A 15,348-nucleotide genomic window follows, 5' to 3' on the forward strand; every position below is an offset into this window, starting at 1 on the left:
GGGATGTCTATAAGTTTACCAGTATAGGTTTTCCATAGTCCTATCATAGGTGCAATTTTAGCTATTTTAGGACTTTTGCTTCCTACCCTCGTGGCAGGTGATGAATTGTGTTGGAAATAAGATGTACGTATCTTATTTTTTTGGAACGAAGATGTGGGCTTTCAGAGTTCTCGGCTTTTGGGTTTTATTCTTAAAATGAACATGCAAATCTATTTGTCTTGCATCTTCCTGGGAAGTGAAATGTATTTAAAGTAGTCCTGCACATACCAGCCTGCTGTGCACCCGATTTGCCACTACTGTAAGCTTTTTTTGAAACAGCAGCTCACATCTACCCCCCAAAGAAAGAAAATAAGAACGTGTACAAATCCAAAAACGTTGCCAGACTAGTTTATTTCAGAGAGCACTCATTTCCCTGAACGAAACATCACCGTTTGAAGGAAAACAGTTTGTAAAACAGGCTTGGGAAGATCTTTTTTGGAAGAAAAAAACCCTCCAGCCACGCACCGCCAGTGCCACCCCGTCCAGACCCTCCGTGTATCGGCGTGTGCAGAAGCTCGGTTTCGGTGATGCCTGTAGTTAATGGTGCCCGTGTCTATACCTCGGAGAGCAAAGCGTGGCCCTGCAAACGGGAAGCGTTAAGGAGGAGCTGCAAAGGCTCCAGCCCACCGGGGAGCGACGGACCGAGGGACCAGGTCAGGCTCCGGGAGGGAGAGCGCGGCCCCGGTCGCTGCCGCTCCGCAGCGCCTCGGGCGGGCTCAGCCCCAGCCCTGCCGAGCCCCGATGGGCAGGGGCAGCCCCGATGGGCAGAGGCAGCCCCGGGGCTGGGCGGGCAAGGCCGGAGAAAAGCCCCTTCGAGGGGCAGCGGCGTCGGGAAGCGGCGGCCTCCGGCCGCGGGCGTTTGTGCTGCGGCTGCCGTGAGAGAGGGGGCAGCACCGGGGACGGAGGGGAGGCGGGAGGGGATCTCGGCGGCCGCGGCCCGGCGGGCGGGGGGGGAGCGGAGCGCCGCCGCGGGCAGCCTCCGTGTCACCCCCACTTCGTCTCGCTCCCTCCCGGTCTTCCCTTCTTCCCTCTCCCGGCTCGCCGACGGCCGGTAAAACCCGACAGCGAGCATAAATGGCACGGACACGAGCCGGGCTGCCGAGCCCGCCGGAGCCGCCGCTCTCTGCCCAGGTACCGGGGTTTGCGCCGCACCGGACTTGTCCGAGGATCCGCGTTTCCTCCCGTCCTAGTTCTGTTTTACCTTTTCCTCTTCTTCTTCTTTCCTCCTCTGCTCCTCGATCCTCTCCCTTTCCCCCGCCCCACCCGCCGAGCGGCCGCGGGCGCAGCCCCCCGACGCCGCGGCCGGCCCGGGCGGTGCTCGGCGGGGCCGGGGGAGGGAGTGGCCGGGCATCTCCCGGCAGGGGAACGGGGTCTGGGGCTGGCAGCCTGTCTGTGCGTGTGTGCGCCGGGGGGGAGGGAGGCATGGGGGCCGGGGGGTGCCGGAGGAGGGACTATGGGGAGAGGAAGGTATAAGAAGGGATGCGGGCAGGGGAGGGGGGTGATGGAAAGAGGGGGTGCGGGGCCGAGGGGCAGGCGCTGACAGCTCCTTTCCCCGCACCCACAGTCCCCTCCCCCGGTGCCGCCGTGGGGTGGGACTCCCCGGCGGGCCACCGTCTCCCGTCCTGCTCCTCACCCCCGCCCCCCGCTGCTGCCCGGCTCCGGGGATCGGTGCTGGGGCGGGCGCGCAGGCGGCGGCCGGGCTCCCCCACCCGACGGCGCGTCCCGGACGCTGCCCCGCCGCCGGCGGGCAGCGGCATCCCCCCGGGACGATGCCCCGGCTCGGCGGGGGCTGGCCGGCGGCTCCGCGCCTCGTCCCGGCCGCCGCCGTCCTCCTGGGCGCCCTCTGCCTCCCCGGGGCTCTGGCCTCCTCCCTGCTCACAGGTAAGGGGGAGCGGGGGGGGGAGGGGGGGGCGCGCAGGCTGCGCGGTGCCCACCTGCCGCCGAGACCCGGCGTCGGGCGCGGGGGCTGCCCGGCGTTGCGCGGGAAGGGCGGGAGGTGTAACCGCGTGGTTTGGGGCAGGTGAACGCCGGAACTGTGCCTCCCCTTCCCTTTTTAATTTTCCTTTTTCCCCCTTTCCCCTCGGGGGTTGTGTTTTCCGGATGTCGGGGGCATGGAGGGAAACGCTGGATCAATTAGTAGTGCAAGCAAGGAGCCGTTAGCTCTCGAGAAGTGACTCCGGCGTGACACAATGCCGGCTAATCAGCACGAGGGCCGTAAAGGGATTTCTAATTTGATCCCGATCGACAGGCAGCCTGCTAATTCTGACTCATTTGCCAGTTGGCTGTCGTGCGTTGAAAGGATGCTTGGTTTAGCGCTCGTGCCGTGCTCCTGGTCCAAGCCCTCGGAGCGTAATGGACAGCTTTCTGCTCTGGATCTATGGATACAGAAGTATCCTGCTTTGCATGGAGTGCTCGTTATTCTCCACACGTCATCTGAGAAGAGCAAAAGCGTCCTTCTTTGCTATAACTGGGGCACAAAGCAAGTCTAGGTTTGCGCAGCAATAAAAGGCCAGTCATTTTCCAGTTCCCTTTGGAATCTTAAGCAACATCCTTGCTTGCTTAAAACGAGCAAATTAAGGAAAGAATTAAAATTGAAGGCTGGGCATAGAGCAGGGGTTAAACGTGAGTGCAACAAGGACAGTTTCCAAAACCAGCTGGGGGAATCGAAGTGTGTCAATATTTTTAAACTTTTTATTTCTGTTTCAGGATCGGTTGCAAAATGTGAAAATGAAGGAGAAATTCTGCAGATACCGTTTATCACAGACAACCCTTGCATAATGTGTGTTTGCCTGGTAAGTTTGGATTTCAGATAATAAGAACATTCAGGCCTGTGCTAAAAGTAACTGCTCTGAGAGGGGAACGTTTCACATAATCAAATCTTGGGTACCTCTGTCGCTTTTATGTAACACAAGGTTATCTCGGAGCCGAGCTAATGGAAAGTAATCCAATCCATGATCCAGCAATCATTTCTTTGACTTTAACGCTCCAGGACGCAAAGTCGTACCTGACTTTAATATGACATTGTGAAACTGTGTTTACCATGTGAATTTGGAGGGAGAACTGTTTTCACAAAGCTGAGCGTGTAGCTCAGCAAAGAGGATGAAAGAGAGGTTTGGGAATGCTGCTGGCTTCGAGCTCCCACGTGCTTGGTTTCACTTGCTGGTGGCTGAGGAGCTGCCCAAGGGTGCAGGGTGAGGGCTGCAACGTGACTCTACACACTGTAGTAAGACGACAGCGAAAGCTCAAGTGATGCTTTCATCAAAAAGCTTTGTTCTGAGGATGATGCTGCCTGCTGTGCTGGGAATTCAGTGGTTAATAAAGTTGCTAGCTATCTGATAGGCGTTTTGGGGAGAAACATTCCCTTTCTTTGTAAGTCTGCTTCGGAATTAAGCGTTTTTGGGAGTAGTTCAGCTGGACAAGCCAAGGCTTAGGAGTTACTGAAATACAGTTGTTCTAAATAAAACATCATACAATATATTTAGAAGAAAGCCATAAACCTTAATTTGCTGTTGAATGCAAAGAAAAGGATAGACCAGAAAGCATTACGTTTTACATTTTGGAAGTTACAGAGTAGCTGAATGTACAGAAGGTGTTCTGCTTCAGGACTGAAATATCAAGACACCCTCTCCCCCCGCTTCTGTTATGGCTATTAATATTATTAGCATTAGCCAGCATTCTTATGAGTCTATAAAAGGCTTAAATAACTGTTTCGTACTGCCTTTTAGAAGGAAATTTTGGCACCTGTAAGAACCTGATCGACCCCCTGAGGTCGATGTATATCGCTGTGCTGAGCTCAATAGATTTTAAATAAGACTCAATGATAACTTTTTAGCTAATAATGATGTAGAATAAGTTATTGATTCTTCTGAGTAGAGGGAGATGGGGAAAGGAGGAGCATGGGATGTGGTGAGTGAAGAAATCAAAGGGAAAACAAAAAAAAAAAGACAAAAAGCTGCGTTTTATCATGGATCACCTTCCCAAATATGTCTGCCACCACTCTTGCTAATGGAAGCTGGTGTTAACCAGTGAGGAAGCAATTTATCTGTGAAGGAGCAGAAGTTCAGTCTTGGGCATCAGGGCAATAATGCATCAGGGTAAAACACTTGTATTTATAGATCTCTCTAGACCTTGGCTTTATTAAATCAATGAACACCCTTTTAGTGCACGAACATGAAGAACTGCAAGAATTATTGGATGTAAGAACTCTAAATCTCTGTGGTTTGTAGGGCTTACTTTAGTGAAATGGCAACTTGAGGGCATTTGACTCCCTCCTATGCAAGGAGGACTCTACATTTTATTAAAAGTACAGATGCCAAGTGAGTTACTGCAGTTACCTGCACTGGATACGCTCTGTTTTATTTCTCCCAAAGGATAAATGTGATTTCTGTTTCTTGATTTGGAAGCTGGGAGACCTGGTAGAAGAGAAGGAAACCAGTCTGGAGATACTGTCTTTAACGCTGCACAGCATCCAAAGCAGTGACTTATTGGACAGCCCGTTGCTGAAATCTTTGTTCAGGTCTGCCACAAGGGAAAAGATCAATTTTAAGAGGTCTGGGGAGAGCAGAAACAAAAGAAACGATGTGGTGATTTGTGACCAGGAGGGAAGAGAGAACCAGGTTTCCTTACGTCTAACTAGAAATATTGATTGTTTAATAGCAATTCAGTGAGGAACTTTCTCTGGAAGACTGATCATACTCTTCAAGGGCAAACCTGATGGATGTTCATATCGTAAGAAGTGAGCAACTAAAAAGAGAGCTTAATCAGCTGTTCCAGGAAGGAAGCAATTGCTGTCCAGGAGAGGACAGAAAATTCAACAGAGGGCACTTGTGTTAAAAAACACCGGTAAAGCGAGTAACTGAAATACCGGATTGGATTATGGCAGGTCTCCCATAGCCGTGATACATTTCCATGACTGCAAGCTGCCATAAATAACTGCACAAGTTACGGAAATCTGAATAGCTCTGGGAAGAGGAGGAATATCTAAATAACTCCCTTCCAGGACTTTCCCACCTCACAAATGAGAGGAGACAGAACTGAAACGCTGGAACTGAATCACCAAGTGTTTGACAGATCTGAGTCTGCCGGTTGTGTCCTGCGGAGCACGTGGATGCATCCTGGCAAGGGAGAAAGAGGCAGGCAGTGTAAGGAAAGCAGCATCCAGCGTTCACTTAGTAGGCTAAATCCATTGGGAGGGCAAAGCGAGGGGTAGTACTCTAAGAGCAAATGTGGTAAAAACTGGAAACTCACAGGTTGTAAGTTGCAATAATGCAACAAAGACTGCAAAGAGCAATTACACATGCAATTCCGTATCCACCACTGAGAAGTCTTGGTAGGAAGACCAAAAGCAAAAGTTGTCTTTTCTCGTTGATTAGTGGAAACGGGGCGGACAGATTTTTGGGACAGGAACAAGAACAAGGCAGATAAAGCAGACGCTGGCTTCTGGAGGTGCTGCTTTAATTAAGCTTCTAGCTCTTGTTTTAGAGTTAGTGGTAACACAAAATCCTGAATCTTGAATACAAAAGGGATGCTGGTGGGGATCTCTTAGCAACAGCCAAGTCTAGCTACCAAACGATGAATTCATTCTTGAGCATCTGCTGTAACGTGGAAGGAGAAGTGGTGGTGATATGGGAATTCAGACTGGGGGACATGTGCTGGAGATTTCGTATGTAGTACGTAGTAAATAATTCACTTGTGAAGGATAGGTAATGCTTTTCCAATAAAAAAGCACTGCACCAACCATGAGATAACTCTGTTTTGGGCTTCCCTACTTGTCAAAATGAAATGTGGAGTGCACGGAACAGCACTGATGCTTGCCCTTAATATCAGGAAACAGGTGACACTGATTGTGTGTGTGTGTGAGTAAATGCACACTGTAGCTCTGTATGCAAGAACTACCTGCGGAACAAGCTACTATGGCTAAAATCTAGAGTTCCCTAATTTGTAATTTATGCATCTCTACTTTATGGTCTTAATAATGCTCATAAAACCAGTCATTTCTAACATCTGTAAGACAATAGTTTCAATGTGAGCTTTTACAATTACAACACTTTAGCAATGGTATATTGCTGTCCAACTAATCATCTCTAAGTGCTTAATAAACATGGATGAATTTGATCTCCAAAGAACTGGTCATTAATTACAGCTGACTGCAAGAAGTGGCTATTTTTACTCTTTTTATAGAGAAAAACATCAAAGTCAAAGAAAGATTGTGGTTTATCCACAAGGAATTTCTTATAGGACTGTGATGAAAGCTTAGGTCTCCTAATTTCTGGTCTAATGGTTTGACTACAAAGCCATCCCTTCTCACTTCATGCACTTTCACTTTACAGTTGGATGTGGGTGGTATAGCCACAGTATGAAGACACTCAGTTTCTTTTTTGTCTCTCTGACAACGGATGGGCTATAAAGATGCCAGGTTTTTGCTGTGTCTGCTCTCCGGAGCTTTTTCCGAGGTGTGGATGAGCAATGGCAAATTCAAGCTGATTTCATGATCCAGAGGTTTTTGAGAACCGTGGTTTATGACTTGCTGTTGCTATCTGCAGAATGCTGTTAGAGCTGGTGTGCTTCTGGTCTTCTGACCACTTCCACTTTGGATGTCTGTGGTTCCACATCTCCGAGGAGATACGCTATCTCTGGGAAGCCACCATGCCACCTGGCTTTCCATAGCATTTGGGATATGGGAATAGCACCAAGCAGGGTGAAGGCAACTGAAAGTACCTGCTTTCTCGTGCATTCACCTTATATGCTGTTAAAAACAGAAACTGGAGAAAGCACCGGCATCCTAGTGCTTAGAGCTAATGGGTAAAACAGAAATATGGAAGTTGTGCTGGAAAATTGTTGTTCTGAAGCTAGGTCATGTAAAAAGAGCAGGTAGACCTACTTGGGAAGTGCCGGTGTAGTATGACATGCTTGACTGCCCCATTGCAACCACGTAAGTCTTTATAGCTAAAGACTTCTCTGGTGGAAGGGAAGGGATGGAAAACACCCTAAGCTGCAGCAACCTCTGTATCAGAGGAAGGTGAACGACTGGAAGGAAGTGCTTGATGTGACAGGCAGTAACAAGGACTAAGTAAACCAACTTTGTGAACAAAAAGTATTGTCGAAAAAGGGGAAGCTCTTATTTCAAATAATGATGTGGCCCTTGACAGTGCAAAAAGAGATCTTAGAGAACATATAGTTCTGAAATTATTTTATGCTCAGTGGTCAATAGTGTACCAATTTGTCTTCTGAAAATCAAAGTAGTGAAACTGTGCGTGATGAAGTTGACTGAAAAAAGGTTAGGATTTTAAAGAACTTGTCTGAACTGGCATCATGATTGTAGGTAAAAATATATAATCTTGATGGTATTCGTAGTGGAATTATATTGATTCAGTTTGAGAAATATATTATTTCAGTTATTAAATGCTTTAAGACTGCAAGCAGTTATAACTACACTACCTAATTCAAAAATTTTCTTCTAAAAATATTCTCATACGTGTGGAAAAACAAATTTGTTTGAATCCATAGGAGCATTTGACACACCTTGTGCAGTTTGAGTAAACCAAACACTTCGTGTATGACAGAGTTAGATCTTTATATTTCAGATGTGAAAGTTTTGGGCTGGAGGTAGTGGAGGTGTGGGTGAATTTCTGTATAGTAGAAACAAAACTTCATAAATGTGAAAACCTACTGCTTTTGGGTAAGTTTTGGACTTTTAGTAGTGCAGATATATATTGAGGATTTTGAAATGTTAGAGGTAAAATGCTATTAACAGAATATTGGGAGAACTTTTGGTTAGATTTCTTTTATAAGGGTGTCAGCATATAAAATAGGCATGGAATATTGAAGTTCAACTCTGGTACAAGTACGGTAAATGATCAAGTAGAGCGAGAGTTTTTGTTGGTACAGCTTTTTGGCTGGAAGGTATCTAAAACTCAAAATAGAAGTAGGCTCACACCTGATATTATGGCATTTGCTTTCGAGAAATACGCGTGGAAAAGACATAAAACCTCTACAGTCCGTCGGAAATAGGTGAAATGAGAACCCGTGCATAATTATGGGAGGAGAATGTAAAAACCCAACAGAATTAATTTAGCCCGAATTAAACTTCTGAGTGCTGAGTTTTTCGAAGGTGAGATGAGCTCAGCGGCGACAACGATGACAGGCGGTGGTGCCAGTGGTGGTGAGGAGAGCCATGTCATTTCATGCTCGTTTATCATCGTCTGCATGGACCCTGAACACTTTGCCAGATGCAAGCACAGATCCAAGAATAACCTATCCATTGGCCAGTGGTGTATGTAGTTTTAAAATGACCATATCGAAAATGCCAGCTGAAAGGGACAGGTGAGAAGCCAGGAACTGCAAGGAAATAGATAAATAAACCTCCGCTCACAGTGGCCTTCATATTGCAAGAGCTTTTTTTATTTTTTCAAGAGAATGAAGGGTTTTGTTTTCGCTGTGTTCTTTGTGGGGAGAAAAGGTCTCTTGTTATTTTTTTTATTTTCCCAAAACACTTTAGAACAAAGTGAATTGTGTCAAGAGACAGCTGATAAAAGCCAATAGTGATCTTGACAAACCCCATCTGAACTGGTGCCGTTTCTCCCACCTCTTTCCTCCCCACTTCCCTTGTGCCTGTGCCTTGAACTTGCCAGCTGCACCTGAGGAGTGGTAATCATATGTCTCAACCTTTTATCACCTGAATCCAGAACAGAAGGAAGTAAAAGTGAGCCAGAAAGTGTAACCAAGTGTGGGAAACCTGAGCAAAGTTTGGAGACAGGAGCTCAGGAAGCTAGAAATCAGAGCTTGGCGTAAGTTTTATTCGGCATGTAACATCATTCTCTAGTTTAAGTTTCCTCTTTTAAGTCCAAATTGCAATGTAGAATTTGATCTTTTCTCATAAAAAGCTATGTCAAATTTATCATTGTAAGATCTAGTATTCTACCTAGCTTGAACCAACAGAGTAACCAAGTGCAAGCAAACCAAAAAATGGAAGAAGTAACCTTTACCCTTGGTCTTCCCTGCACTCTTTGAAAAACCTCATCTTCTCATTGCAGGCTAAGGCAAGAAAGCTACTAGATTCACTGGGATTCTTTACCTGTAGCATTAGTTGGTTTCTGTGGCACAATACACAAGTTGAAAGCCCGTAGCTAGCCCGAGAGCAAGTGTTTGACACATGTTCAGTGAAGATGGCAATGTTTTAGTACATCGGGATTCAATTGTTGTTGTGTCAAGGTATAATGCGGCCCAGATGACTTTTAGTGGAGTAGTGCATATTAAAAAAAAAAAAAAATCATCAAACAATTCTTTCATACCTATTTTATTTAATTTAATTTCAATAGTTTACATACATGGACTACAGAATCTACTGAGACTGCATCTTCTTTCAATTTAAATATTCTTGGTCTTTATTACTGTATAATATAATCAACTTTCTCTTCACCCACAAAAATAACAAACAAAGAGACAAAAAAGTCTATGATACAGTAGTGTACTGGTAGTTTTCGCTCCCATATTACTGCAAAAGAGAATGTTGTTTTGATCGGTGTATGAAGGGTTCCTGGAACACAAACATGCTCCAACATGATGAAAGCTGTATTAGTTTTTATTCGATTTAAAAAAGATACAGATGTATATGCCATCTCTTAAATGAAAAAAAAAAAACCAACGCCCCAGAACCAAAAACCAGTCATAACTCCATGTCTGATGCAGCTGGGTGTCCCATATGTGCTTTGTCATGGAGACTGAAGAACAATGTGTATGTGTGTGTATATCTATATACTATATATGAAGGTGGTTTTGCATGTGAGAAGTTAATTGAATCAAGAGCCCAGAGCTGGTTAATTACCTGTTGTGAAGGTGATTGCTTTGGTAGGCTCTCCTGAAGGATAATTCAGATAGGTTTAGTTGTACTTGTTCTTAATTTTTGCAACACCTGTTGGATAAGAATTTGGCCTGTCTGAGGATGAAACACAAACTATCTATGGTAGAAGATGGGTGCTTTAGCTTGATGCTCTAAGTTTCCAACAGCAGCGTTGAGGCAATGTTCAAGTCAGTTTAGTCCCATATACAGATATGGCCACCCTGGCCGAGTAGTACCATGTGCAACATCTCGTCTAATTTTTACCTCTGAGGAAAGAGTACGGATTGTACAGCTGGATGTTGTGTCGGTGCCATCTGTGGACCTTTTGAAGTTCACTCTCTGCCTCTCTGCACTTTGCTTCACAGCTCAGAGTGTGGCACATCCCTCTGCAGGTATGTTTGCCTCCGGTTCGCTATGCTTTATCGTGACATTTACTTTGGAGACATGGGGCACGGTCGTAGGTGACAGCTTATGATGGAGCCTTTCTGGAAATCTGCAGGCTTGAAGAAGCTATTTCATGTTGTTTCAGACCACATGGGACAGTGAAGAGTTCACCCCTTGCACGTTTCTAACATAGCTGCACTGAGCAAACATATGCACAGAGTGCTGAACCGATTATAGGTCTTGGCAAAACCCTCCTGGAAGAGAGCTGGTGATAGGTCACTGTAACGATGATTAAGGTCCAATCCATCAGGTATGGAAATGAGATTCTCTTTGGCATAATTAAAGGATCAGAGCACTCAAATACAAAAGAACGTGTTTAAAATGTATGAATAATATGTGGAAAAATATGAAGGGCACAAAAATGCCATAAACTAAATGGAAAAAAGTAATATAAGTTGCAAATGTCTTCGGAATGTGTCTACAGTAAGTGCAAAATGGATCAGTCAAAGTTAAGGCACTTTTTTATTGCCAATAAGAAAAACATTATTAAAGAGCTGGTCCAATATCAAAATGGCATTTTAAAAGCATACGGTTACCTGTGTATAGATTTTATTAGCTTTCAAGTTTCTTCCATGGAGTTGTTAACGGTCTTTTTAAGAATTATGGTCCTGTAAGTGAATGGTTCACAGTGTCAGTACTTCTGCTGTTCTGCTTTGTGCTGCTATATAAAAATAGATATTTTTTCCCCCACCAAATATCTGGTTTTATTTCCCCATCATGTTTTAATAGAAATTTTTGAGGGAAGAAAAATATTAAGCGACAATCAAAAAATCAAACAAAAATGCAACCTTTTTATATTGAGCTTATGGTCAAATAAAAGGCCGTTGTGAAGAAAAAACAATATTGTATAAAAGCTTTTACCTGTAATACTACTATTAAAATGACTATCGTACATATTGTACCTAATAACTGCTGTAATTACTTCCTCTGAGGCCTCTTGGCCTCTTCATCTTATGCATTAAGCTGCAGCTAAAAAATTCCTAGTCTGACCGTTTGTCCGACCGAGCTCTGTGCAGCATTTTGCATCCAAATGAATCACGTGCTGAGCTCCGGATCCAAGTATAGCACGGACCCCATCCCTTGCCATCCTCAGGAGCTGACCTTGTGTGCCGAGACCTGGATTTCATTTATTTATTCGGCTTTTTTCCTGCCTTTTTTTTTTGCATTTCCCCCTTGTGCCTGGAATCCACTTGCTCTAGACAGTGGGCTGTTAGACTCGGACTGCGTAGCACCACCTCACGGATAAAATATTGCATCGTCTTCATGCATCGGCTGTGATTTGCATCCTCTTTCCTTGTTTCCTCATCCGTTCTACGCATCAACCTCCTGGCAGTAGTTTTCATCTTCTGTGTTGTATCTTGGGTTTTTCAGAGAGGGAAGCATTATATATGTGTGCTGCAAAGTGCTACGGCAAAAGGCAGTACGATGAAATATCATTAGAGCTGGAATCTGTTTGGTCTTAGAATCGTTAGGGCTGGAAGGGACCTTCAAAGGTCATCTAGTCCAACCTCCCTGCAAGGAACAGGGATATCTCCAACTAGATCAGGTTGCTCAGGGCCTCATCCAACCTGGCCTTGAACGTCTCCAGGGATGGAGCCTCCACCACCTCTCTGGGCAACCTGTTCCAGTGTTCTACAACTCTCATGGTAAAAAATTTTTCCCCATCTTTCTTGTAGGCCCCCTTGAGGTACTGGAAGACCGCTATAAGGTCACCCCAGAGCCTCCTCTTCTCCAGGCTGAACAGCCCCAACTCTTTCAGCCTGTCCTCATAGGAAAGGTGCTCCAGCCCTCTTATCATCTTCGTGGCCCTCCTCTGGACCCTCTCCAACTGGTCCATGTCCTTCTTATGCTGGGGACTCCAGAACTGGACGCAATACTCCAAGTGAGGTCTCATGAGGGCAGAGTAGAGGGGGAGAATCACCTCCCTTGACCTGCTGGCCACGCTCCTCCTGATGCAGCCCAGGACGCGGTTGGCCTTCTGGGCCGCAAGAGCACATTGCCGGCTCATATTGAGCTTCTCGTCCACCAGTACTCCCAAGTCCTTCTCCTCAGGGCTGCTCTCGATCCATTCACCACCCAGTCTGTATTTGTGCCTGGGATTGCCACGACCCAGATGTAGGACCTTGCACTTGGCCTGGTTAAACTTCATGAGGTTGGTACGGGCCCACCTCTCCAGCCTGTCGAGGTCCCTCTGGATGGCATCCCTCTGGATGGCATCCCTCCCTTCCAGCGTGTCGACGGCACCACACAGCTTGGTGTCATCGGCGAACTTGCTGAGGGTGCACTCCATGCCACTGTCCACGTCACCGACAAAGATGTTGAAGAGGGCCGGGCCCAACACGACCCCTGAGGGACGCCACTCGTGACCGGTCTCCACTTGGACATCGAGCCGTTGACCACTACTCTCTGAGTGCGGCCATTGAGCCAATAATGGTCTTGTGAGCACAAAGGATGGAAACGTGATAAAATGCCATTTAGGAAAATGATGCAAAAGATCTGATGTTTTCTGGGACAAATTGAGGCCCCGTTTTTTCTGAGTCCCTGCTTTAAGTAAACCTTTTCACAAAGCTTCAATGTTAAAGATTGAATCTTTAACTCTGCCTTAGAGCTGTGCTTAAATGGTTACACGGAATTTTGCTCTGGACCAGGTCTGGTTCACATAGGGCATCTGCAGTCTGTTGCATGGTAGTGACGCTGCCTTATGTATGTGTAAACCCCAACCTGCAGCGTTGAAACTTCCTGTAAATCAGATTTTTAGTGCAAATTCATCAGCCACGTAGATGCTTCCATTTAACGTTTCTCTGTGCCAAGCACTGCACTGGCTTCAACGTCCAGAGCTGTGCCAGACTTGAGGAGTTGAAGACTGCCATTTCTACTTCAGACCAAAAACCAGGTATTGCTCAGTCCTGGGCTGCCAAGGTGCTCAGCCTAACCCCAGGCTTCCCTGTTGTTTCTCCCGATGGCCATGGTATGGCACATCTCTTCCGTAGCTAAAGATCTCGCTTGAGGCATGGAAGCAGCAGCTCCACACTCCTTCTTACCCAGGAGGATGCGAGCCAACGTGTTGTAGAGCACTGGCCAGGAAAATCAGATTTCTGACAGCTCATAGGCTGAAAGTTGTGTAGTTTGGGTTTTGTTTTCCTGTTTTTGGTTTGTTTTTTTTTTTCAGCTGTTCGTGACATCTTTATATTCAATTATATTAAGAGGCTTCAATGGGAATTGGATTTTCCCCAAGGCTTAGAACCATCAAAATGTATTCTGATGGCCAGAGTCATACATTCGCATCTGTTTTCTGGTTTGCCTTATGATATATTAGTGGCTGAAGAATAACAGACCTTGATTGTCCTGAGGTTGTCTCCTCCTTTTTTCTATCTATCTGGGTGGTGATGTGCAATTGAGGCATGGTTTGGGAGAGATGGGGAAGAGCTGATAAGCGACTGCTCTAAGGCTACGTAGTAGTTATGATCTGGTTGTGCCAGTTAGAGAAACACCTCCAGGTTGTGCTGCTTGGAAATCATTGAGGCAGGAGGGAGCCAGGCAGGGTGGCTGGGCTTGAGATAAGGCTATTAGCTGCAGAATTGCCCATGGGACCTAAAATACTGATAAGAGCAGCAGGCTCTCCTATTATAGGGAGACAGTTGATCATTTCCTTGTGACAGACAATATTTTTTTCTGTATATGGCAGCGCACAGCTGATCATTTTCATATTTAGCACTTCACTCCCCCCTCCACTCCAATACTCAGGTCTGGGGAGAGCTGGAGCAGTTAACTGGGTTAGGTGGATTGGTGATTCAATCTGGCAATTGCTTTTGATTAAGATCAATGAATAAAATTACGTTGGCAGGCAGAATGCAAAGCACGCAAGCTTTTTAGCCTGTAAACCAAGGGTTGGTGGATGGCTTGTTTGTAAAAAGCAGTGGATAAAAAGTGCTGGACAATTAAAAATCATTATATATAAAAATGTTGACTGTGCGGTAGTGTAAGAAACCTTTTTGCCAGGTGCATGCTTGAGGCATGGTTTTGCCTGTGATCTAAAGGCATTAAGCATTTCTGGAGAAACTTGCTGATGTGGACTTTTAGGATGCAGCAGAGAGCACTGATGCTGAACGAGATCTTGTGTGACATGACAACGCGGAGGGAACAGAAGCAGCGTGCGATTTGTATAGCTTCTGGAAAAATGCCTGTGGATGTCTGATTTAACCGGGCAAGGTTTCCAGTCCTCAAACAAAAACTGTTTGACCCAAAAAGCAATCCGAAGTGAAAATTTAAAAAATATCTAGAACTCTAGGCCATGATAGTAAGAAATTCGAGTGGTTTTATGTACTACTTGTTGCACAAAGGGTCCATATCTGGTGCTGAAAACTGTATATAATAATCATTTTAGTATAAAATGAGTATCTTTGATGTCATCGGGTTTCTTGGTGTAATGAAACCAGTCCACATACAGAAACATATAAAGGAGGGAGACGAAAAGGGAAAAAGAAAGCGAATCACCTACAACAAAAGGGAGGTTGGCTGGAAGGCACAGAGGTGGCTTCAACCTGTTCACTGGACATTACCTCTTACGTACAAGACAGCACCAAAACTACTGGTGAGAAAGAGCTTTGGTTGAGAGGATGTGGATGTGATATGACTACAGGAAAGCTATGTATAACTCTGGAACCAGAGGTCAAAAAGGATTTTAAGCATCTTCTGGAGACTTAATATTACTGCTGTGCGTTTGTGGACAACTTGTCACTGTGGCCATAAGGTACTTTTACCACCAAAGGATTTAGGTTAACCCACTGAGTAGTGCTTAGGTGGGGCCGTTGAGAAGACAGGAGCTGCTGAGTACAAGGCCGTACACTAAACCCCCCTCTCTGTTTTGGGGCCAAGTACCTCATTCTGTGCCCTTCAGAATGCACTGCTCTGACCCAGGTGACAGAGCATCTCCTCTTACGTCATACAGCTTAGTAGGTGGAGGCTGTGGGAGAAAAGCAGTTAGTTGTAAAGTACATCAAGAGTCATTGATACAGAAATTGGTGATC

At 45.7% G+C, this 15,348-nt stretch overlaps 1 protein-coding gene across 1 annotated transcript in view; it reads left to right on the forward strand.

The window, feature by feature from the left end:
• The first annotated feature begins 1,808 nt into the window (after positions 1-1,808).
• The window catches only part of BMPER (BMP binding endothelial regulator), a 147,599-nt gene continuing 134,059 nt past the window's right edge, over positions 1,809-15,348 (forward strand). The window contains exons 1-2 of the mRNA XM_086614458.1: positions 1,809-1,920; positions 2,746-2,831. Coding sequence (XP_086470584.1) covers positions 1,809-1,920; positions 2,746-2,831 — 198 coding nt within the window. The remainder of the gene's footprint in view (positions 1,921-2,745; positions 2,832-15,348) is intronic.

Source organism: Tauraco erythrolophus, chromosome 7, assembly GCF_009769465.1.
Source record: "Tauraco erythrolophus isolate bTauEry1 chromosome 7, bTauEry1.pri, whole genome shotgun sequence".
In the NCBI taxonomy this organism is placed as follows: domain Eukaryota; kingdom Metazoa; phylum Chordata; class Aves; order Musophagiformes; family Musophagidae; genus Tauraco; species Tauraco erythrolophus.